At 38.4% G+C, this 26,256-nt stretch overlaps 1 protein-coding gene across 5 annotated transcripts in view; it reads left to right on the top strand.

The window, feature by feature from the left end:
* Nucleotides 1–12,660: 12,660 nt before the first annotated feature.
* LOC309801416 (C4b-binding protein alpha chain-like) overlaps nt 12,661–26,256 on the top strand; it is a 43,388-nt gene continuing 29,792 nt past the window's right edge. The window contains exons 1-4 of one of the 5 annotated variants that reach the window (XM_082616260.1): nt 12,661–12,793; nt 20,967–21,118; nt 22,097–22,282; nt 22,977–23,076. In XM_082616260.1, coding sequence (XP_082472386.1) covers nt 21,001–21,118; nt 22,097–22,282; nt 22,977–23,076 — 404 coding nt within the window. In that variant the 5' untranslated portion in view covers nt 12,661–12,793; nt 20,967–21,000. Of the gene's footprint in view, nt 12,794–16,914; nt 16,936–17,238; nt 17,367–20,963; nt 21,119–22,096; nt 22,283–22,976; nt 23,077–26,256 lie in introns of those variants that run through there. The other 4 variants (XM_082616261.1, XM_082616259.1, XM_082616258.1 and 1 more) reach the window with 4 other exon arrangements.

Genomic DNA, 26,256 nt, shown 5'->3' with positions numbered 1-26,256 from the left:
TAGGTTTTCTTGTCAAGATTTTATACTGATCTGGTATGACAAGTTTCTCCCATCTCTGACTCTGACCTCTACTCCAAACGCATAGGAACTCTTGGTAAAATACAAACAAAATACAGAAGAGAGCTTGAAATAATGGAAAATCTCTAGGGGAAGTTATGAGGGAGAACAAGAAACAGCCTCTCGGGTAGCCTACAGTCTGTTAATAGACACATATATACATATCATTAATTCAGTGTGTTTAGAATGAAGCAAGCCCCTTTCATGAAAACTGTGCTATGGGCGCTTGCATGGGAGGAGGCTGACTTCTGTCTTAAGAGGAGGAGGAGACAGGAAAATGGTCAAGGTAGACGGCATAGTTTTTTGGGCCCTTGAAAGTGATTACGATTTAGATACAAAGATTAGGGAAAAGGATGTTCCAAGTGGAAAGAAGATTTGAGAAATGTAGTAAAGAGTCATAAGCTTTTTTTTTTTTAATTGAAGTAGAGTTGATTCACAATATTATATTAATTTCAGGTGTACAACATGGTGATTCAATTGTTAATAGATTAGATTTCATTTAAAGTTACAAAAAATAATGGCTATATTTCCATGCTCTGTACAATATATCCTTATTGCTTAACTATTTTATACATAGTATTTTGTACTTCTTTTTTTTTTTTTTTTTTTTTGCTGTACGCGGGCCTCTCACTGCTGTGGCCTCTCCCGTTGTGGAGCACAGGCTCCGGACACACAGGCTCCGCGGCCATGGCTCGCGGGCCCAGCCGCTGCGCGGCATGTGGGATCCTCCGGGATAGGGGCACGAACCCGTGTCCCCTGCATCGGCAGGCGGACTCTCAACCACTGCGCCACCAGGGAAGCCCCAGTATTTTGTACTTCTTAATCCACTACCCCTATCTTGCCTCTTCCTGCTTCTGTCTCCCCACTGGTAGCCACTAGCTTGTTCTCTATATCTGTGAGTCTGTTTCTGTTTTGTTATATTCATTCATTTGTTTTATTTTTTAGGTTCCACATACAAGGGATAACATAGAGTATTTTTCTTTCTCTGCCTGACTTATTTCACTAAGCATAATACCCTATACGTCCAACCACATTGTTGCAAATGAGAGTCATAAGCTTTTTAACCAAGTAAATGGTTACTCCTACTCCTACGATTTTTTTTTTTTTTTCTTTTTGCGGTATGCGGGCCTCTCACTGCCGTGGCCTCCCCCGTTGCAGAGCACAGGCTCCGGACGCGCAGGCCCAGCGGCCATGGCTCACGGGCCCAGCCGCTCCGCGGCATATGGGATCCTCCCAGACCGGGGCACGAACCCGTATCCCCTGCATCGGCAGGCGGACTCTCAACCACTGCGCCACCAGGGAGGCCCCTTACTCCTACGATTAATCTAAATTGACCAAAATGATTTCAAATTGTAAGCTGTTCATTATATTATTGCCTATATTGTCTATACTAGCAAGAACTTGTGAGCATTAGAAACGTCCTATCTAAGGAAAATTTTAAAAGAATTATGATACATCAAATGTAATACAGTCTTTTACAGTGATAATTATGGACAGAATAATTTCAAAACATAATCTTTTTTTTTCCACATTTTCCAGATGCTTTTATTCTACATAGAACAGCGTTAACATGTAGAAATGTTTGGATTCCATAAGATAGTTACACTATAACATTTATACTGTTAGATCTAATAGATACTATTTTAAAAAGATTACAGGGAGATTCTCTGCTAAACCACAGCACACCATTTTATGAGATGATAAAAAGTATTTCACAATATTACGTGTAATTATGTATTGTAAGGTCACATAATATAGGTAATATGTCCACTTTGACCTCTGGTACCTGTTTCATACTTATTTTCATAACTTTTTTATTAATTAAAAGATCATTATTGTATATTTTCTTTTCTTTAATGACAGCCTATATTAGAAGACATGTGTATATCCCAGATAGAGGGTCTAGAAATGTATTACACATTAGACACATGACTTCAGGATCTGGAATGTAGGCTCGGAAATGCTGCACTATGGGGCAGAAGGCTTGACCCCTTGTTAACTGTGAGGTTTTGGTCAAGGGTCAATTCTCCAGTCTTTGTTACCTTATGTGATAAATGAGGATTATAATTAATATGAATGATGTGGAGATGTTATTTGTTTTATAAAGTTATATTATGAGGTGAAGTGGGGAATAAAAACTGCACAAAATTGCATATGTAGTACAATATCAACTGTGAAAAAATGTGTTGAGGAAAACCTGGAAAGAAGTAAACTGTAGTATTATCAGTGTCTATTTCTGGGAACTGGAATCACTGCTGATTTTTATGAAAATGTTCTGTCTTCAGTAATTTTGAGTTTTCTATCCTATGTTGACTTTAAGAGAAGAAATAAATCTCTCTTTCTCATGCACAGACATACACACACACATACACACACACATACATTTTACTTCTCTCAAGTCCTGGAGCTGGTCATCTTATGGATTCTCTTCAGCTCTGAGATGGAAGATTCCAATGTTTACTGTATTTCACTGTTATAGGCATCAACAAAATCCCTCTCTTCTCGCAGGTCTTCAGCCATTTGCTGCCTTTGCCGTCCCGGCCAGAGCCCACTCTTCTGGTTTGCTCTCATTCTCAGCGGCGGTGTACTGCCTGCATTCTGTTCTGAGATTAGACTATCAGGCTCCTGCACATAGCAGTCAAGTATAATCTAGTTATCTCCATGAAAAGCAAATCTGGATCCTGTGCCAATTATACCCGCCCCCCACCTCTAAAATAACCAAACATGTCAATGGTTTCTGCTGAGCAAAATTACCATGATTGGAGCTTTGCATTTGGAGTGTGATTAATTTTATTAAGATTCATTGATTCTCTCACAGGGCTGTAAGCTCCTTGAGGTTAGGTATCCCATTAGTTTTTATCAGCCATTGGATTTCCAGCCCTAGCATGAGCTCAGGATTCAAGGTTCTAGATCTGAAGTTCCCACTGCGTTGAATGATTTTTCCCCAGATATTTCTCACTTCCTTGAGGACTCTGCTTACTTCTGATCATCTCAATCCTTGACCAGCCATCCTGCTTAGGATACAACCTCTCCTCCTTGTCCCCTCAACCTGCTTTCTTTTACTTCATAGTACTTACCTCCCTCTGAAATTGCCTCAGGTGTTTATCTTTTTCTTTGTATTTATTCTTTTTTTCCCAGTTTTATCGAGAAATAGTTGACATACATCACTGTATAAGAATAAGGTGTACAACATGATGGTTTGATTTACATATATTGTGAAATGATTACCACAATAGGTTTAGTTAACATTCACCATCTCATATAGATAAAATAAAAAGAAAAGAAAGATTTCTCCTTGTGATGAGAACTCTTACAATTCACTCTCAGCAACTTTCCTATATATCATACCACAGTATTAATTGTAGTCATCATGTTATATATTACATCCCTATGACTTATTTATCTTATAACTGGCAGTTTGACTTTTTTTTTTTTGCAGGTAAGTATTTTATTTATTTATTTATTTTATACAGCAAGTTCTTATCAGTTATCTATTTTATACATATTAGTGTATATATATCAATCCCAATCTTCCAATTCATCACACCACCACCACCATCTCCCTGCTTCCCCACCTTGGTGTTCATACATTTGTTCTCTACATCTTTGTCTCTATTTCTGCCTTGCAAACCCATTCATCTATACCATTTTTCTAGATTCCACATAGATGCGTTAATATACGATATTTGTTTTTCTCTTTCTGACTTACTTCACTCCGTATGACAGTCTCTAGGTCCTTCCATGCCTCTACAAATGACCCAATTTTGTTCCTTTTTATGGTTGAGTTATATTCCATTGTGTATAGGTACCATATCTTCTTATCCATTCATCTGTCAGTGAACATTTAGGTTGCTTCCATGACCTGGCTATAGTAAATAGTGCTGCAGTGAACACTGTTGTGCATGGGTCTTTTAGAATTATGGTTTTCTCTGGGTATATGCCCAGTAGTGGTATTGCTGGATCATATGGTAATTCTATTTTTAGATTTGTAAGGAACCTCCATACTATTCTCCATAGTGGCTGTATCAATTTACATTCCCACCAACAGAGCAAGAGGGTTCCTTTTTCTCCACACCCTCTCCAGGATTTTTTATTTGTAGATTTTCTGATGATGTCCATTCTAACTGGTGTGAGGTGATACTTCATTGTAGATTTTTTTTTCTTTTTTTTTGTGGTACGCGGGTCTCTCACTGCTGTGGCCTCTCTCGTTGCAGAGCACAGGCTCCAGGCGTGCAGGCTTAGCGGCCATGGCTCACGGACCCAGCCACTCCGTGGCATGTGGGATCTTCCCGGAATGGGGCACGAACCCATGTCCCCTGCATCGGCAGGCGGACTCTCAACCACTGCATCACCGGGGAAGCCCTTCATTGTAGTTTCAATTTGCATTTCTCTAATAATTAGTGATGTTGAGCAGCTTTTCATGTGCCTCTTGGCCATCTGTATGTCTTCTTTGGAGAAATGTCTATTTAGGTCTTTTGCCAATTTTTTAATTGGGTTGTTTGTTATTTTAATATTGAGTGATGAGCTGTTTACATATTTTGGAGATTAATCCTTTGTCCCTTGATTCGTTTGCAAATATTTTCTCCCATTCTGAGGGTTGTCTTTTCATCTTGTTTATAGTTTCCTTTGCTGTGCAAAAGCTTTTAAGTTTCATTAGGTCCCATCTGTTTATTTTTGTTTTTATTTCCATTACTCTAGGAGGTGGATCAAAAAAGATCTTGCTGTGATTTATGTGAAAGAGTGTCCTTCCTATATTTTCCTCTAAGAGTTTTATAGTGTCCAATCTTACATTTAGGTCTTTAATCCATCTTGAGTTTATTTTTGTGTATGGTGTTAGGGAGTGTTCTAATTTCATTCTTTTACATGTAACTGTCCAGTTTTCCCAGCACCACTTATTGAAGAGACTGTCTTTTCTCCATTGTATATCCTTGCCTCCTTTGTCATAGATTAGTTGACCATGGGTGCGTGGGTTTACCTCTGGGCTTTCTATCCTGTTCCTTTGATCTATATTTCTGCTTTTGTGCCAGTACCATATTGTCCTGATTACTGTAGCTTTGTAGTATAGTCTGAAGTCAGGGAGTCTGATTCCTCCAGCTCCATTTTTTTCCCTCAAGATTGCTTTGGCTATTCAGGGTCTTTTGTGTCTCCATGCAAATTTTTAGATTTTTTGTTCTAGTTCTATAAAAAATGCCATTGGTAATTGGATAGGGATTGCATTGAATGTGTAGATTGCTTTGGGTAGTATAGTCATTTTCACAATATTGATTCTTCCAATCCAAGAACATGGTATATGTCTCCATCTGTTTGTGTCATCTTTGATTTCTTTCATCAGTGTCTTATAGTTTTCTGAGTACAGGTCTTTTACCTCCTTATGTAGGTTTATTCCTAGGTATTTTATTCTTTTTGTTACAGTGGTGAATGGGATTGTTGCCTTAATTTCTCTTTCTGACCTTTCATTTTCAGTGTATAGGAATGCAAGAGATTTCTATACATTACTTTTGTGTTCTGAAACTTTACCAAATTCATTGATTAGCTCTAGTAGTTTTCTGGTGACATCTTTAGGATTATCTATGTATAGTATCATGTCATCTGCAAACAGTGACTGTTTTACTTCTTCTTTCCCAATTTGTATTCCTTTTATTTCTTTTACTTCTCTGATTGCCATGGCTAGGACTTCTAAAACTATTTTTAAATAATAGTGGTGAGAGTGGACATCCTTATCTTGTTCCTGATCTTAGAGGAAATGCTTTCAGTTTTTCACCATTGAGAATTATGTTTGCTGTGGGTTTGTCATATATGGCCTTTATTATGTTGAGGTAGATTCTCTTTTTTTTTTTTTTTTTTTTTTTTTTTTTTTGCTGTACGCGGGCCTCTCACTGCTGTGGCCTCTCCCGTTGCGGAGCACAGGCTCCGGACACACAGGCTCCGCGGCCATGGCTCGCGGGCCCAGCCGCTCTGCGGCATGTGGGATCTTCCGGGATCGGGGCACGAACCCGTGTCCCCTGCATCGGCAGGCGGACTCTCAACCACTGCGCCACCAGGGAAGCCCGAGGTAGATTCTCTTTATGCCCACTTTCTGGAGAGTTTTTATCATAAATGAGTGTTGAATTTTGTCAAAAGCTTTTTCTGCATCACTGAGATGATCATATGGTTTTTGTTCTTCAGTTTGTTAATATGGTGTATCACATTGATTGATTTGCATATATTGAAGAATCCTTGCATCCTTGGGATAAATCCCACTTGCTCATGGTAAATGATCCTTTTAATGTGCTGTTGGATTCTGTTTGCTAGTATTTTGTTGAGGATTCTTGCATCTATATTCATCAGTGATATTGGTCTGTAATTTTCTTTTTTTGTAGTATCTTTGTCTTGTTTTGGTATCAGGGTGATGGTGGCCTTGTAGAATGAGTTTGGGAGTATTCCTTGCTCTCCAGTTTTTTGGAAGAGTTTGAGAAAGATGGGTGTTACCTCTTCTCTAAATGTTTGATAGAATTCACCTGTGAAGCCATCTTGTCCTGGCCTTTTTTTCGTTGGGAGATTTTTAATCATGAGTCCTCTCCCTCTTTTTCTTGATGAGTCTGGGTGGTGGTTTATCAATTTTGTTTATCTTCTCAAAGAACCAGCTTTTAGTTTTATTGATCTTTGCTATTGTTTTCTTTGTTTCTATTTCATTTATTTCTGCTCTGATCTTTATGATTTCTTTCCTTCTGCTAACTTTGGGTTTTGTTTGCTCTTCTTTCTCTAATTCCTTTAGGTGTAAGCTTAGATTGTGTATTTGAGATTTTTTCTTGTTTCTTGAGGTAGGCTTGTATTGCTATAAACTTCCCTCTTAGAACTGCTTTTGCTGCATCCCATAGGTTTTGGATTGTCATGTTTTTGTTGTCATTTGTCTCTAGGTATTTTTTGATTTCTTATTTGATTTCTTCAGTGATCTCTTGATTATTTAGTAACGTATTGTTTAGCTTTGATTATTATTATTTTTTTTTTTTTTGCGGTACGCGGGTGTCTCACTGTTGTGGCCTCTCCCATTGTGGATCACAGGCTCTGGATGCACAGGCTCAGCAGCCATGGTTCAGGGGCCTAGCCGTTCCGCAGCATGTGGGATTTTCCTGGACTGGGGCACAAACCCGTGTCCCCTGCATTAGCAGGTGGACTCTCAACCACTGCACCACCAGGGAAGCTCTAGCCTTGATTATTTAGTAATGTATTGTTTAGCCATGTGTATGTGTTGTTTACGTTTCTCTCCCTGTAATTTATTTCTAATCCCATAGCGTTGTGGTTGGAAAAGATGCTTGGCATAATTTCAATTTTCTTAAATTTACTGAGGTTGATTTGTGACCGAAGATGTGATCTATCCTGGAGAATGTTCCATGTGCACTTGAGAACAAAGTGTAGTCTGCTCTTTTTGGATGAATGTCCTGTAAATATCAATTAAATCTATCTGGTCTTTTGTGTCATTTAAAGCTTGTATTTCCTTATTAATTTTCTGTCTGCATGATCTGTCCATTGGTGTAAGGGAGGTGTTAAAGTCCCTCACTATTGTTGTATTACAGTTGATTTCCTCTTCAATAGCTCTTAGCATTTGCCTTATGTATTGAGGTGATCCTATGCTAGGTGCATATATATTTATAATTGTTATATTTTCTTGGATAGCTCCTTTGATTGTTATGTAGTGTCCTTCCTTGTCTCTTATAACATTCTTTATTTTAAAGTCTATTTTGTCCAATACGAGTATTGCTACTCCAGCTTTCTTTTGATTTCCATTTGGGTGGAATATCTTTTTCCATCCCCTCACTTTCAGTCTGTATGTGTCCCTAGGTCTGAAGCGAGTCTCTTGTAGACCGCATATATATGGGTCTTGTTTTTGTATCCATTCAGCAAGCCTGTGTCTTTTGGTTGGAGCATTTAATCCATTCACATTTAAAGTATTAATTGACATGCACATTCCTATTACCATTTCCTTAATTGTTTTGGGTTTGTTTTTGTAGGTCCTTTTCTTCTTTTGTTTTTCCCTCTTAGAGAAGTTCCTTTAGCATTTGTTGTAGAGATGGTTGGGTGGTGCTGAATTTGCTTACCTTTTGCTTGTCTGTTAAGCTTTTGATTTCTCTGTCAAATCTGAATGAGATCCTTGCCTGGTAGAGTAACCTTGGTTGTAGGTTCTTCCCTTTCATCACTTTAAATATATTTTGCCACTCCCTTCTGGCTTGTAGACTTTCTGCTGAGATATCAGCTGTTAACCTTTTGGGAGTTCCCTTGTATGTTATTTGGCATTTTTCCCTTGTTGCTTTTAATAATTTTTCTTTGTCCTTATTTTTTGTCAGTTTGATTACTATATGTCTCAGCATGTTTCTCCTTGGGTTTATCCTGTATGGGACTCTCTGCACTTCCTTGACTTGAGTGGCTATTTCCTTTCTCACGTTAGGGAAGTTTTCGACTATAACCTCTTCAAATATTTTCTCGGTCCTTTCTCTCTTCTCCTTCTGGGACCCCTATAATATGAATGTTGTTTCATTTAATGTCCCAAAGGCCTCTTAGGCTGTCTACATTTCTTTTCATTCTTTTTTCTTTATTCTGTTCCATGGCACTGAATTCCACCATTCTGTCTTCCAGGTCACATATCCATTCTTCTGCCTCAGTTAATCTGCTGTTGATTCCTGCTAGTGTATTTTTCATTTCAGTTATTGTATTGTTCATCTCTGTTTGTTTGTTCTTTAATTCTTCTAGGTGTTTGTTCTTTAATTCTTCTAGGTGTTTGTTGAACATTTCTTGCATCTTCTCAATCTTTGCCTCTGTTCTTTTTCCAAGGTGTGGATCACCTTCACTATCATTATTCTGAATTCTTTTTCTAGCAGATAGGCTGCCTATCTCCACTTCATTTAGTTATTTTTCTGGGGTTTTATCTTGTTCCTTCATCTGGTACATAGCCCTCTGCCTTTTCATTTTGTCTATCTTTCTGTGAATGTGGTTTTTGTTCCACAGGTGGCAGGATTGTAGTTCTTGTTTCTGCTCTAAAAACATAATCTTTTTTTAAAAACATCTTTATTAGAGTATAATTGCTTTACATTGTTGTGTTATTTTATTCTGTATAACAAAATGAATCAGCTATACATATACATATATCCCCATATGCCCTCCCTCTTGTGTCTCCCTCCCACCCTCCCTATCCCACCCCTCTAATTAGTCACAAAGCACCAAGCTGATCTCTCTGTGCTGTGCGGCTGCTTCCCACTAGTTATCTATTTTACATTTGGTAGTGTATATATGTCAATGCCACTCTCTCACTTCATCTCAGCTTACTCTTCCCTCTCCCTGTGCCCTCAAGTCCATTCTCTATGTCTGCATCTTTATTCCTGTTCTGCCCCTAGGTTCTTCAGAACCATTTTTAAAAGAATAATCTTAAGGAAAAATAGAGTACAGAAGAACAAGTACTTATAATTGCATTTATGTAAAACCTTTATTCTTGTAGAGAAGGACCAGGCAATAATAGGCATGGATGAAAACAGTTGTCTTAGAATGATGAAATTCTCTTCAAATTCTTTCATGTTTTAAATTGAGTTTTTAATATTATTATTATTATTCTTTTCTTTTTTTTTTGCGGTATGTGGGCCTCACACTGTTGTGGCCTCTCCCGTTGTGGAGCACAGGATCCGGACACACAGGCTCAGCGGCCATGGCTCATGGGCCTAGCCGCTCCACGGCATGTGGGATCTTCCTGGACCGGGGCACGAACCCGTGTCCCCTGCATCAGCAGGTGGACTCTCAACCACTGTGCCACCAGGGAAGCCCAATATTATTTTTTTTTAAAAAGGCGCTGCAAAGAGGCAGAAGGGATGGAGCATGTTTGGGGTAATCCACATAGCCTGGATTACCTGGATAAAGCATGGGAAATGATGATAGAGGAGGTTGGAAAGATACATTAAAGTGTAAGCTGTGACAAAGTGAGAGAGTGGCATGGACATATATACACTACCAAATGTAAAATAGATAGCTAGTGGGAAGAAGCCACATAGTACAGGGAGATCAGCTTGGTGCTTTGTGACCACCTAAAGGGGTGGGTTAGGGCGGGTGGGAGGGAGGGAAACACAAAAGGGAAGAGATATGGGAACATATGTATATGTATAACTGATTCACTTTGTTATAAAGCAGAAACTAACACACCATTGTAAAGCAATTATACTCCAATAAAGATGTTATAAAAAAAGCCAGTTTATGGAGGCTTTTAAAGGGCAAGTTAGAGAATTTAGGCTTTATTTTGTAGGCAGTGAGTAGAGATGGAAAACTTTCAAGCAAGGAAGTGATAAGGACAGAACATAGATTTCTCTCACAACAGTATGTAGGACAGGTGTAGTAGGAAAAGAACCGAGACAGAGAAACCAATGAGAGGTCTATAGCAATAGATCCACCGGAGAGACAATGATGACCTGAACTGGTTTGATGACATTAGAAATAGAAAAGAAACAGCAGATTTGAGAGACATTGCAAGATCAAAACAACTTGTTAACTGATTGAACATTGGAGGATGAGGGAGAGGTAGTGTTTAAAGGTGAGGCTGAAATTCCATTCCAGGAAGCCTGGATTAATCTTGGAGTCAGAAGGTAAAGTTTCTGGGCAGGAAATGAGAAGTTCTCCTTTGTTGAGTGTAAAGGTGCAATGAAAAATGTAAGCCTGGGCTTAGGAGAGTAATGAGAGATAAAGAAGTAGTTATGGGGTAGTCCTCTTATAGAGAATAGTTAAAGCCATGAGAAGAGGTAAGATAAAAAGATGTAAAGAGAAACATTTTTAAAAGGAAGAACTTGGGATTTATCTATATTTAGGGTTGAAAAGTAGGAAGACAGGTAATAACAATGAAAAAAGAGCAATTAGTAAGATAGGAAAATCAGGAATGTTTAGGGTAATGGGAGCCAAAGGAGAAGAGAGTTTCAGAAAGGAGATGATCCGCACGCAACATTAGAGGCTGCCGAGAAGTCATAAGTGATGAGTTAAAGAAATTTTGGATTTGGAGACAAGGGCACACCTCACAGAGGTGTGTCAGTAAAGGCGGGAGGAAGCCAGATTGAAGACCACAATGGGAGGTGGGGGGGATGATTATAGAGAAAAAGTAGGCAGGAAACATAGGAGATTCTTTTGAGAAGTTCAACATCTCACAACAGAAGAAAACTTGAATTTGAGGTTTTGACAAGACTGAGGGAATATTTCAGGATGGAAGATACATTGAAAATAAGGAAGGAAAGAAAAGAAACCGCTTCTGAAACAGAAGTGAATAGAGAAGACAATTTGAGGCAGATAGAAGCTAACGTGGAATGATTTCTTAGTAAAGTAGGAGGCAAGATCATCTGCTGAGAGTAAGACAATTTGGTGACCTGGAGAGAAAAATTTGGAACAGCCACTATGGCAAGTAAAGAAAAGGATTCCAGCTGATTGAGAAATGGTATTTGAAGACCCAGCTTTAAAGGTTGTATTTCCTCCAACTTCGTTCTCAAGACTGCATAGTTTTGTATCCTCTTTATACTCATTCTTGTCAAATCAAAAATCAGCAAATCAGCCTTACCTTTGTGACTTGGTCCATGCTTAAATGCTTCTCTCTCTCTCTCTTTTGTTTTTTTTTTTTTGGCCCTGCCGCATGGCTTGCAGGGTCATAGTTCTCTGACCAGAGCTCAAACCTGGGCCCAGCAGTGAAAGCACCGAGTCCTAACCTCTGGACCGCCAGGGAATTCCTGGTCTATGTTCTCTTTACCTCTAGTATCGTTCTTATTTTCATCTAATAATTTCCACTTTTCATTCAAAGCCCTGTTCAAATCTCCTATCTTTTGTCAAAACTTCTACTGTGGTTCAACTCCTTTTCTGAAAACTTTATAGGACTTTTGGTGTTTATTACAGAAAAGGTGAAGTGGTCAGGAAGAATTGCTCTTTAGTAGCAGTCCCCTGAGCACACAAACCTTAATCCTGAGGATTAAGAGCTTAATTGGATAATGTCAGGGTTTGTGGTCCTTCTTAGGACCACATGTGATAACAAACATGGCTGGCCCTTTGTTGCATCCTTCTGAGCAGCACTCAGTGATAGACCAACTTCTGGAGGTCATGCACTTCTGGAGTACTGATCATGTGCCAAGCAACTCAGCATATTGCCGGAACTCTTCACCCTCTGTACTTTCTTGGAGTGAGATGGAGACCAGTACAGGGGAAGGTCATCTGTCCCTGAACCCAAGGAAAGCCTGATGGACCTAGAATCACAGAAAGTGGATCGTTTTTGTGGACCTAGTCTGAACCCTGCAGTATCTAAGTTTTCCAGGCCAGCTGGTTTGCATCTTGTATAACCTTCTTTTGTTTATAAAAAGAAAAAAAAAAGAATTCTGGCATCAAATTTATATTACATTTCCACTTAGGGGAAATGGTTGGCAGAGGAGAAAGTAAACAATTGCGACATGTTATCAAGAAAGAGGGCTAGCGAATAGGAAGGGGATTAGATAAACACTGTTGCTTTACTTATGCTGTTAATCATTCACTGAGCCAGTAGGGAGTCTCTGCCCATCCATTTCTATTTGGCCGTCCCTGAACAGCCAACCACATGGGTGGAATTCAGGGACTTTTTGGTGGAGCAATTACTAGCCAGCTTCAGGGTGTTCTGGTAAACTCTTATATGGGGAGGAACTAAGCCTATTATAGATCAAAGCAGTTTTCCTCATTTACAAACTACCCAAGGCACGATGACAGAGTCTTCTTCCTTGGCTACCTGAAGGTCAGTGGAGTATCCAGGGCACCTTGGGGGAAAGGCTGGTAGTTTGGCCCTTTAAGGAATACAAGATTAGAAGGATAATGCAGAGACCAAACTTGGGGGTGTTTTCAATAGAAATCTTTTCAGGGGTACTGCATTAGGGGACAGTGTGACTTGGAAAGTACTTTTAACCCCTACTGAGCCTCAATTTTCTATTATAAATGGGGGAATAATAATGCATGCTAATAAAATACACTGAAGCAAAAAAGAAGTAAGAAGTTGCTCTTATTATTGCATCTAAAAGTTGAGTGTGTTTGTTTGTTAATCCTTTGCTACCTCTCCACCTAGGGCAGCTGAGGCAGGATGTAAGCCAGATGTCCCAAAGGGAGTCACCGGAGACCTGGTTTTCAGAGTCTACATTCTGAAAATTGGTGCAATTTCCTTTACAGATTTTATTAACCCCTCCATGTCTCCTCCACCACTGATAGCAAAGATCTTTAGATTTAATCATAAGGAGGATATTGGTCAGCCTCCAGTTAGTTTCTGAAGCTAGAAGCCTTTATGGTCCTCATCTCCTTTCCCTCACTTTTTAAATCTGGCAATGTTAATTAACTTTACTTCTTGAAATTCCCTTCTCCCTTGGTTGGGCAAGACGTAGTACTTCTCTGGTTTTAGCTTTAATTCTTCAACCACCCTTGTCTTTGCTGACTCCTGTTCTGTCCCTAAATGTAGTAGTAAAGGAGAATACAAAGTAGAGTACCCAGAAGAGGAAGAAGCATCAAAGAAGGTTTGTATTAAGTTTAGAGATACATTTGAATATAATATGGGTACAGAAGGAAGGAGCTGATAGAGAGACAAAGAAATTCTAGGAAAGAAGAGAATTTTTTGGAAGCAAGTTCTTTCTGGAGTCTGAAAGTTATGTGATTGAGAGTGCAGGTGTAAGTCAGGAGACACTCCACCTGAGATTGGAGAAAAATTATTTCTTTCCAGAAGTATCTGAATTTTTAAAAAGGGAGTTTAGATAAAATAAATACATTGACTTAAAAAGTAATCTCTAATGGGAGGAGAAATTTGGAGGCTGAGGATTTTCCCAGAGCCTCTCAAATTGTACTGCCTTGGCAAGTGCCAATGGTATTTTTCATAAGAGACCCTCCATGGTGACTATAGTTCTTGAGCTGGTTTCATTTCTATAGGAATTTAAAAGGTGATGATGTCATTGAAATATGAGGGCATTTGCTAGGGAAGTCTTAGATTTTCAGTGGGCAATTACAGAATTCTAGGGTTTGTAGGGAATAGAAAGATAATCCAAGTTTAATGTCATCATTTTAAGGATGAGAAACTGAGATCTGAGGAGCTGATGTAGCTTCTTCAAGATCACAGAAATTGACTGGTATTGCTGGAACTCAAATTCAGGTCTCCTCAGCTCACAAGTTCTAGGCTCCATCTCCATACTCTGTGGTTTGCTGAGTCCTGTGCAGGCTCTGCTGAGGGACCACAGTGGGTCATGATGATGAACTGTAAATGCTACACCTGGCCCACTGAGCCACCACACATCCTGAGAACTAGTAAGGGAAGTCAAATTACTGAATCATCTCTTCAAAATTTATAAAGAACTTTCTACACATTATTTCATTTGGTCCTCAGTAGGTATTTAGTCATTCTCACTCTGAAGATAAAACAAAATTAAATTTCATTTATTTCACATTTATTGGATAACTATTATTATGCCAGTTAATATTGGGTTAGAAAGTGGAAGGCTGAATAAACACCTTCTTTGTCTCCAAGGGACCTATAATCTACTGCAAGAGGCAAAAGTGAATAGTTACAATACAGTGTGGTGTTACAATGAAGGTATCAGCAAAGTATTAGGGAAGCATAGCAGAGACTGATATTTCCTGAGGAGAGGGTTGGGCAATTCTTCACCAAGGAGGTGACATTTGATCTGGATAGTGTATCACGGGGAGGCTGGAGGTAAGAGTATTCATGCTCAAGAGACATCATACGATAATGCTTGAAGGTGTTTAGAAAGTTCCAGGATATGTTTTGGGAAAGGTAAGCACTTGCATGTGGTTGAAGCACAATGTTTTAAGTGAGCAGAAGTAGAGGGAGAGTTGGGAGAGCTGTGGGGACCTAGAGAATTGGGGACCATGGATATTTTTAAGTAAAATTGCATTTTAGGAATATAACAGCATCAACATGGAAGGTGGCTTACAGTTGTTGAAGGCTTTTGTTGTGGTGTAGGGTGGGGTGAAAGGAACTAGGAGAACATAAACCAGGACTATGGAAGTGGGTATAAGAGAGAATGACAGATTCTAGTGTTGCTACAGCCAATGTGACAAGACTTGGTGACTCTGAATATGGAAAGGTGGCAAGCGAGAGGAGGCTAGGATGACTCAGGTTTCTAGTCTGGGAGATTGGGTGGTGATTATTACCTTAGCTGAGACAGAAAGCAAAGGTGAAGCAGTGTTGAAAGGAAGATAGTGTGTTTAGTTTAGAATATGTTGGATTCAAGGTGCCTGGGAGATACAAATGAAGCAGCTGGAAATACTGAGCTGAACCTTGAGTCATATTATAACAAATTTTGAAAAAGGGTTTTGTTTTGTTTTGGTTTGGTTTTTGCTTAAATAAGAAATCTAGGAAGTGGTTGCCAGGAACTGGGGGGTGGGAGAAACATGGAGAGGTTGGTAAAGGGATATAAGCTTTCAGCTATAAGATGAAGAAGGTTTGAGGATTTAATGTTAAACATGGTGATAACACTGTATTGTACAATTGACATTTGCTAAGAGAGTAGAACTTAAACGTTATTTCCAGAAAAAAAAAAATAAAAGATACGCTTCTATGTGGAAGCTAAAACAAACAAACAACAACAACAAAAAACCCAAAACAAATTTATAGAAGGAGGCTTGTGGTTACCAGAGGTGGAGGGTGGGGGTGGGGTGGGGGGAGGAATTGGAAGAATGTGGTCAAAAGGTACAAACTTCCAGTTATCAGATAAATAAGTGCTAGGCATGCAATGTACAGCATGATGACTACAGCTAACACTGCTGCATGATATATAGGAAAGTTGTTGAGAATTAATCATAAGAGTTCTCATCACAAGGAAAAATTTCTCCCTTTTATTTTCTTTGTTTTCTTTTTTTAAATTTTAAGTGTTACTACATTTTTAAAATATTTATTTATTTATTTATTTGACTGCATCGGGTCTTAGTTGCTGCACGGGGGATCTTTGTTGTGGCGTGTGGGCTCAGTAGTTGCAGCACGTGGGCTCTCTAGCTGTGGTGCTCGGGCTCCGGGTGGTTGCCCTGGGGCATGTGGTATCTTAGTTCCTCAACGAGGGCACGAACCCACATCCCCTGCAATGGAAGGAGAAGTCTTAAATGCTGAACCACGAGGGAAGTCCTCTTTGTTTTCTTTTTATTGTATCTATATGAGAAGATGGATGTTAGCTGGACCTATTATGGTAATCATTTCACAATATGTGTAAATCAAATCTTCATGCTGTACAACTTAAACCTATGAAATGATGTATGCCAATTATTTTTTAATGAAACTGGGGGAAAAAGATAAATATGTGATGTGATGGATGTGTTAATTAATTAGATGGGGGAGCAGGGGGAAATCCTTTCATAATGTGTATGCTTGTCAAATCACCATGATGTACACTTTAAGTATCTTACAATTTAAGTATGTCTCAATAAAGCTGAAATAAAAAAAAAAAAGAAATCCAACTGTCAAAAGTTTTAATTTACATTCAGGATTTCAAGTGAAGAAGAAAGTGTAACAATTTATTTTTGGATTTGCAAAGAAAACTCACAAGTATTTATAACTTTCAAAAACAGAATAGTTAATTTAAATATTATCCAAGACAAAAAATAATTTGCTAAGATAACCTATCGGAATTATAGACTTTTCCAGGGTTGAAGATATGCTCAAGTGGCAAAGAAACCATCTCCTTTGTTAGATATAACATTTTCAGGTGAATTTTATGATGTAGATATCTGCTTTTCTGTAGCTTCAGGGGAAGAGAAAATAATTCCTTCTTATTTTCTGAGATTTCTTTCACCGACTTTTAGAAAGATCCACAGTCATGAGGCTCAGCACAGGAATTTTCTAATTATCAACAAGAGTAAAGGAGGCAGGCCTGAATGGCTCAAAATTGACATGTGGTAAGTAATAGGGCAGAGTAAGATTTTTTTTTTTTTTTTGCGGTACGCGGGCCTCTCACCAGTGTGGCCTCTCCCGTTGCGGAGCACAGGCTCCGGACGCGCAGGCTCAGTGGCTATGGCTCATGGGCCCAGCCGCTCCGCGGCACTTCCCGGACCAGGGCACGAACCCGTGTCCCCTGAATCGGCAGGCAGACTCTCAACCACTGCGCCACCAGGGAAGCCCCAGAGTAAGATTTTTTATTAACAATTGAGTTTATGGAACATGTATGTTTCTGCACTTACAGGAGACAACGGGGCCCAGAGGTCTGTGAGTGATTCATGGATGATGGTCAAAGTCATGGGGTGGATGAGTTCCTTCCAGGAAGACATCCTGGTGAGGGAAGAAGAAGCCCAGGATGGACCCCCCGTGGGTGCCAGCTTTGCTGCTCTGGGTGCGGCACTGGGTTTCACTGTTATCACGGGCCACAGTGAAGACCTGACCAAGACTTCTGGCCCAAGTCCAGCGTGTTTTCCTCTTCACCAGGGCTTAGCTAAAGTCCCCTGGAATTGCAGCCATTGTAATTTTATATCATTATCATGATGATGTTTTGACTCTAGGAGTTCCATTCTGTCAGAATCACATTCCAACACCAGCTCTGTCACCCTTTTCCTTAACGTTTCTCATGAATATTTGCTATGTGCTGTCCATGCACCAAACCAAGCCCTCTCATCAATTCTGAGAGACATGTGTAGTTATTTTTATTTTATGAAAAAGGAAATTGAAGCTTAGAGGAGCTTAGAGGGCTGAGTATCTTGCCCATGCGTACACAGTTCCCATGTTGTGGAACCAGGTTTGAACCTGCATGGCCTGGGTCTGATTCCATGCCCAGGGTCTGGCCACATACTATCCTGCTGTGTCCCCAGCACTGTGTCTGTGGCCCTGTTACAAGACTGCATGATGTAAATCCCTCACCGCAGGGTAGGGTCTGTATGTGTGGCTGCCTTTTAGCTCCTGTCATAAACTGTGGTGTTTCCCTCCTTCCCTCCTTACTATCCTACGTTTTATGGTTGATGATATGATAACTTCGGGTTAAGGATGGGGAACAGCCAAGAGTAAAATCGCTAGGGTCTGTTCTTATTAAGATGTGCCTTTTTTTTTTTTTTTTTTTTTTGCGGTACGCGGGCCTCTCACTGTTGTGGCCTCTCCCGTTGCGGAGCACAGGCTCTGGACGCGCAGGCTCAGTGGCCATGGCTCACGGGCCCAGCCGCTCCGTGGCATGTGGGATCTTCCCGGACTGGGGCATGAACCCATGTCCCCTGCATCGGCAGGTGGACTCTCAACCACTGCGCCACCAGGGAAGCCCAAGATGTACCTTTTTTAAAAATCAGCTAAAATCTGACCTTGACACAGCAAACACTGTAAGAGTAGATATGGAACAGTGTTATTTTTCTTTAAAACATATTTTAGCACTAGGTGCTTTTGAGTGTAAATTCAACAAACATTTATTGAGCACTTTGAATAAGGCACAGTGCTAGATACCATGTAAGGCATGATTAAGAGCTCACCTTCTGACTTCAAGGAGCTTATGGTCCAGTGGGGAAGACAGACTTCAGATGTCAGTTAAGCCAAGTCAGAATCAGAGTTATAAACACTCAATTGTAATTGGAAGTTGGAGATTGGTCTGGAGGATAGGAGGGGACATTGGAGAAGGGACTGCTAGAATAAGTAGGAATTAAAGAGGAAAGTGTGAGAGGGAAGATGATACGGGCAGGGGTAGGAGGTAAGAAAGTGTTTGGAAATGTCAGGGATGCAGGGTGTCCGGACCAGCTGGATTATAACTAGAAAGTTAGTCATTGGAAACCAGTTTGGTTTCCAATGCCCATTTCTGAAGGATCAGTTCACTGAAATCGATCTGCTGAATTTATCACATTATCAATTTACTTAATGTTTTTCTAAGATATATTCATTTTGAATACATTCAATGATTATAAATATTCTTTTTGAACATAGCGAATGAATATGTTCTTTGAAGGAGCATTTTCAGTATTTTTGTTACCTGCAACTGTCTCCAGTCTCATCAGACTGCTAGCGCAGAAGGAGTAGAGACTAGAGATCAGGATGGAGGTATTAGGAAAACAGAGAAGGGAAACAAGAAAGAAAGGGGCTCAGAACCCTGGTCCTGGCTCTTCTCAATTCATTCAGTACAAATTCTGCAAACATATTTTTAGTAACCAAAGTATTTGATAAATTGTTGAACAGGTTAAACTTATTTTTTGGTGGAATTGTTCTAGTGGCCATGTCCAGAGCTCATGGGATAGGATGTAACGTGGGGTGGAGTTGCCCACAACTGACAGCAGGTGGAGGACTGAATGTCAGAACTGAGTTTTGGAAAGATAAGTTTAGATGAGTCCTTGCTCATTGAAGAAGTTGGGGCCCTCCACATAGTGAGAAGGGCCACTATGAACTTTTTTCCCCTCAGTTTGGGACAGAAACATCTTTAAGGGAAATATTGAGGGGACTCCCTTTATCTAAATGGATATGCAGTTAGTATGAATTATGGACACATGTGGAGCGTAAGAATCGTGTGGATCTAACAGAAATATCAGAATAAAAGATGAAATTTAGTATTTCATTGGGTCTTAATTTCATATATTCCTTTGAGGACAAAGACTATTTCTAATGTAAATTTAAGGTATACTGTTTATTTCCAACGGGAACAGGAGTGTGGTGAAGAGAAAAACATCCTTCATGATTTTGCTTTAAATATGTCTTTAAATAGTCTGATTAAGTAATGAAAGTATATTTGTCACATATATTTTTATTTTTATTTATTTATCTATATGTATCTACATATATCTATATCTATAGATAAAACGATTTCTTTTCCAAAACTGCAAATTGCTTGGTTTATTGCCTTGGTTGACAGTTGTCATGAGGAACTCCCAACGTTATACATGATGATCCAACTCTTTTTCTCTATCGTATCATTTTCTGCTTAAAAAAATTTTTTTTGAACTATTATTATTATTATTTTAATTTTTAAATATTTATTTTTGGCTGCATTTGGTCTTTGTTGCTGCGTGTGGGCTTTCTCTAATTGCGGCAAGTGGGGGCTACTCTTCCTTGTGGTGTGCGGGCTTCTCATTGCGGTGGCTTCTCTTGTTGTTGAGCATGGTCTCTAGGCACACGGGCTTCAGTAGTTGTGGCACACGGGCTCAGTAGTTAAGGCTCGCAGGCTCTAGAGCACGGGCTCAGTAGTTGTGATGCACGGGCTTAGTTGCTCCGTGGCATGTGGGATCTTCCCGGACCAGGGATCAAGTCCGTGTCCCCTGCATTGGCAGGAGGATTCTTAACCACAGTGCCACCAGGGAAGTCCTGTTTTGTTTTGTTTTACATTTGTTTCCTTTTCTCTAACTCCTCTGCTGTTTCCTTAGTCAGATCATCTCTGTGGCTCACCTGGTCAATCACAATTGTCTTCTTAATCAACCTCTCCATTTCTCCTCTCTGTTCACTTCAATCTATCATGTATGCATCCACTCTAGTGATCTTAAAGCACAATAATGTGTCACTCTAAGGACATATTAAAAACAAATAAACCAAAACCAAAATCTAAACAACAAACAATGGCTCTTTACTCCCCAAAGAATAGTGTCCATAAGTTCCTAACCTTGGCCCTTACAACCCATTCAGACACACCTATGATCTGCCCTCCTACTTAACAACCATCTCCAACACCTTACTTTCCAGCCAAATTGTAGTGTTATATACTGCTCCCCCAATTTGCCCTGCATCCATTTTCTAACATCTACAGCATACCTGACTCAGATTCAGCCACCTCCCATCTCTACACTTGGAATTAATCTCTCTTAAGAGCAGAGTGCTTCTGCAGAGGTTAACACCCACTGTTTTGTGTTGTAACATTTGTGCACCTATATTTTCTTTCACTCTAGGCTGTAATTTCTTCAAGACATGGATCCCATAGTATTGATCCTAGTGCTTTATGACAAGTAGGAATTCAATGATTGTTTATTAAATTGAGTTCTTTCAGCAGAAAAGTGTCAGCGAAGCAACAGAGAGCTCCAATTATGATCCTTCACAGAAAGGGGACAATGGCATCTTGGCCTTTCTCTGGGCCCTGGAGAGTCTCTGATCCAATTCTGTTCCAAGTGACCCTGGTTGCTGCTCTGTTGGCTACTGTTCTTGGTGAGTAATAGGGAGACAAGTTCAGATTGTCAACAAACATTCAAGATCATCTACTCATTCACCTTCAAGACTAGCGAAGAGCTGATTAAGCTTTTAGCAGAAATCCAGCTTCAGCAACAAAGGGTTTATTTGATCAGAAGTTTGGAATTTATTTGGAATTCTGAACTTAAGGTGATTTGGAATTATTTAGAATATAGGGGGAATTTACTTTACCCATAAAAGAGTCCATTTTATAGACATTTTCCCTTAGAATTTCTTCTCCAGGAATTTCCAAAACTATTTGTCCCCAACCAAGACTTGAAACAAATCTGTATTATCTGTCAGCCTGACTAAACAATCTTCACTGTCTGTGGGTTTATCCAGAATGGACAGGGGAAGTATATTATTCTACTGCGGCTCCTGAAAGGTAAATCAGCCCTATATTTCATTCTTGCAGGCAAAGCAGGATAAAGATTTTTATGCTTCAAGGGCTCTATACGTCTCCCTTCAGATCACTCAAAATCCAAAGGGTACAAAAGAGTACAAGTGAGAAATGTTATTCTCATCCTTCTCCCAGCCACCCAGTTTCTGTTCCCTGAGTCAACCTATGTTACATAATGTTATTATTAATGAAATAATGTTTCTGTTGAAGGAAATTGTAGGACTTCTGGATTTGCATGGATATATCTGAGTCAGCAGATATGAGGAAACTGATGAATAGGCTGATGAAATCATGTCTGCCATCCTTTTAAGTTAAATCACCTCATTTACAGGAGAGAAGGGGTGAAAAATTTATGGCTTTTATCAGTATCATTGTCATTAATCAACAAACATGTATTACTAATTACTGGATTCACTGAACAGTGGGGATAATAGCAGTTACTATTTTTCTTGATTAGAGGAGAAAAGAATGGTTCCTGCTCCAAAGTAATGCTACTGAAATTTTAAGATGCTGTGTCCCAAGCTATAATTTTGGTGTTTTGTCATTTTGGTGTCCAGGCAATTGTGGTCCTCCCCCTTATTTACAATTTGCTTCTCCAATAAATGAGTTGAATGAGACAGAGTTCGAAACTGGAACTACTCTGAAATACAGCTGCCGCCCTGGCTACAGTAGGACAACTTCAAGAAGTCACGGTCTTACCTGTGACTCAACAGGCAGTTGGAAATACAGGGACTTCTGTGTCAGTACGTATGAACATTTATTTTTCTTATTTGTGCTTTTTACTTCTTTGCAAATTTATCTCAGGAACTAAGCTTTATGAATGCAAATGAGTGTCTTTGGTCACTAAGAAACAATTCGGTTTGTCAGTTACTGATTTCAATGTACACATGTGTGCCACTTTTTGAAAAACATAAACAAACAAATGAATAAAACAAAAAAATTAAGAGCCACCTAGTTGCATTGGAAAATGTCTATCCTTTACAATATATTCAGGAAGAAATTTTTTTTGGAAGTGAACTACAAATTCAATTTTAGTACATTGAAAATTAGATTCACTCTATAAAATCATAAAAAGTTATGTTGCTAGAAAATGGCAATGCAGTTTTCAAAGAAACCTCACCCCAAATATATGCTGTGTTTGGAAGAAGATGCTGTGATTCACTTAGTTGAGAATAAATTCTGTGATGTTTTTCCAGTTGTAGGGGTATACACACACAATCTATACATTTTTGTTTCTTTGTGACCAAGGACATCCATGTTGAGTGGCTTAAGTTCAAAGTACATGCTGGAGATGTAGAATGGAGCTTAGCTCCCTGGTCAGTGTGTTAAATCCTGGGCCATAGACTTCATTACCACAGTGATCCATCAGCTCTCTTTTCTAATGCCATATCCATGAGTACATGGAATCACTAATCATCATTTTAATTTTTCTCTCAGAGAAACGATGTGGAAGCATGGGAGAATTACTTAACGGGCAAGTGACAGCTAAGACAGATTACTCTTTTGGATCACAAATAGAATTCAGCTGTTCAGAAGGGTGAGTGAGAGGCAAGCTAGAGACAATACTTTTCTTTTAAATTAATTTTTAAAAATAGCTAATGCATTCATATATTTTTTAAAAAGATATACACTGAGAATTCTCACTTCCATTCCATTGTCATTGCACCATTCCTTTCCATCCTTAAACAGGGACCCACCTTTACTGGCTTCTTATGTACCTTTTCAGTGTTTACTTTTACATATACAAGCTAAGAAATTAGTATATATTTTTATTTTGCACCTTTCCAATAACAAAAGTAGTTTTGAATCTTGCTTTATTTTTTACTTACCAATATAAACAGGAGATATCTCTATGTTTGTGCATAGAGAGGTCTCTCATTAATTCCCTTTTACAACTGCATAGCATTTTATTGTGTGATGTATCATGGATTAGTAATCTCTTTGATGGATCCATGAATATTTCCAATCTTTTGCTGTTCTAAACTATGCTCTAATACATAACCTTGTACATATAAGTTATATCTGTATGGTAAATTCCCAAGGTGGGATTCCTGGGTCAAAGAATACATATATTTGAAAATTTGAAAGTTATTTGCAAATTGCTCTCTGTAGGAGTTACATGGTTTTGCAGAGTATACGAATGTCTGTCTCTCCATAACCTTTGCAACTAAGTGTGCTGTCAAACTTTCAAACCTTGTAAAAATTTTGAAAATTTTCCTATTTTAGAGGTAACAATGAAATCTTACTATGGTTTAAATGTATACTTCACTTATTCTGAGTAAAATTGAGCATATTTTAATATTTTCGAGAGATGTTTGCACTTATTGTGAATAAATATTTGTGAATTACTTGGCATGTACTTTGCCTATTTTTTCTATTAACCTGTTGACCATTTTATTCTTAATTTCTAAGATATATACATACACCTATTCACATGAATCTATGTGTATTAGAGTTTAGACCTTGTTTCTGATATGAACTGCAACTTTTCCCCCAAGTATATTATTTTTCTTTTGACTTGGCTTTAGTATGTTTTTTCTTGAGGAGAAATTTTTTATATTGTCAAATTTATCAGTCTTCCTTTTTAAAAGGCTTCTGAATTTTAGGTCATAATTTAAAAGGCCTTCCCAAATACAAGGTTTTGAACTATTTGCCTAGATTTCTTCTACTACATTCTATGTTTACATATTTTTTAATATTTAAAGCTTTGATCCATTTGGAGTCATTATAGAGTATACAGTATGAGGTACATGTCCCAGTCTGTATTTTTCCATATGGCTTTCCTGTTATCCATACATTATTTATTAAAAAGTCCATCTTCGTATGACTGATTCACTTTGTTATAAAGCAGAAACTAATTAAAAAATAAATAAATAAATAAAAGGTTAAAAAAATAATTAAAAACAAAGCACAGTTAAAAAATAAATAAAAATAAAAAGTCCATCTTCAATTTAATGATATGAGAGTGTTTTTTGATACTATATGAAATTCTTATATATATCTGTGTTTATTTCTGGACTTTCTATTCAATGCCATTGTTTTGCCTATATATTAATATACACATTTCACAGTCATCTACTTACTGATGTTTTATAATATGCTTTAATAATAATATGGGTAGTCCTATCTTACTACCTTTCTTTTCTAGGATTTTCCTGACAATATGTGTTTGTTTATTTTTCTATGTGAACTTTAAAGTTAGGCATATTTAAAAATCAGTGTTGGACATGGAGGCTAAACAATACATTGCTAAATAAACAAGAGATCACTGAAGAAATTAAAGAGGAAATCAAAAAATACCTAGAGAAAAATTACAATGAAAAAATGATGATCCAAAACCTGTGGAATGCAGCAAAAGCAGCTCTAAGAGGGAAGTTTATAGCAATACAAGCCTACATCAAGAAACAAGAAAAATCTCAAATAAACAATCTAATGTTACACCTGAAGGAACTAGAGAAAGAAGAACAAACAAAACCCAAAATTAGCAGAAGAAAAGAAATCATAAAGATCAGAGCAGAAAAAATGAAATAGAACAAAGAAAAAAATAGCAAGGATCAATAAAACTAAAAGCTGGTTCTTTGTGAAGATAAACAGAATTGATAAACCATTGGCCAGGCTCATCAAGAAAAACAGGGAGAGGACTCAAATCAATAAAATTAGAAATGAAAAAGGAGAAGTTACAACAGACACCACAGAAATACAAAGCATCCTAAGAGGCTACTACAAGCAAATCTATGCCAATAAAATGGACGACCTGGAAGAAATGGACAAATTCTTAGAAAGGTATAACCTTCCAAGGCTGAAACAGGAAGAAATAGAAAATATGAACAGACCAATCACAAGCACTGAAATTGAAACTATGATTAAAAATCTTCCAAGAAACAAAAAAGTACAGGACCAGATGGTTTCACAGGTGAATTTATCAAACATTTAGAAAAGAGCTAACACACATCCTTCTCAAACTCTTCCAAAAAACTGCAGAGGAAGGAACACTCCCAAACTCATTCTATGAGGCCACCATCACCCTGATACCAAAACCAGACAAAGATACTACAAAAAAGAAAATTACAAACCAATGTCACTGATGAATATAGATGCAAAAATCCTCAACAAGATACTAGCAAACAGAATCCAACAGCACATTAAAAGGATCATACACCATGATCAAGTGGGATTTATCCCAGGAATACAAGGATTCTTCAATATATGAAAATCAATCAATGTGATACACCATATTAACAAACTGAAGAACAAAAACCATATGATCATCTCAATAGATGCAGAAAAAGCTTTTGACAAAATTTAACACCCATTTATGATAAAAACTCTCCAGAAAGTGGGCATAGAGGGAATCTACCTCAACATAATAAAGGCCATATATGATAAACCCACAGCAAATATCATTCTCAATGGTGAAAAACTGAAAGCATTTCCTCAAAGATCAGAAATAAGACAAGGATGTCCACTCTCGCCACTATTATTCAACATAGATTTGGAAGTCCTAGCCACGGCAATCACAGAAGAAAAAGAAATACAAATTAGAAAAGAAGAAGTAAAACTGCCACTGTTTGCAGATTATATGGTACTATACATAGAGAATCCTAAAGATGCCACCAGAAAACTTCTAGAGCTAATCAATGAATTTGGTAAGGTTGCAAGATACAAAATTAATGCACAGTAATCTCTTGTATTCCTATACACTAGTGATGAAAAATCA

The sequence above is a fragment of the Mesoplodon mirus genome (assembly GCF_964341445.2).
Source record: "Mesoplodon mirus genome assembly, chromosome: 3".
NCBI classification, from domain to species: domain Eukaryota; kingdom Metazoa; phylum Chordata; class Mammalia; order Artiodactyla; family Ziphiidae; genus Mesoplodon; species Mesoplodon mirus.
The sequence above is the reverse complement of the archived record's forward strand: the minus strand, read 5'-3'. Positions and strand labels throughout refer to the sequence as shown.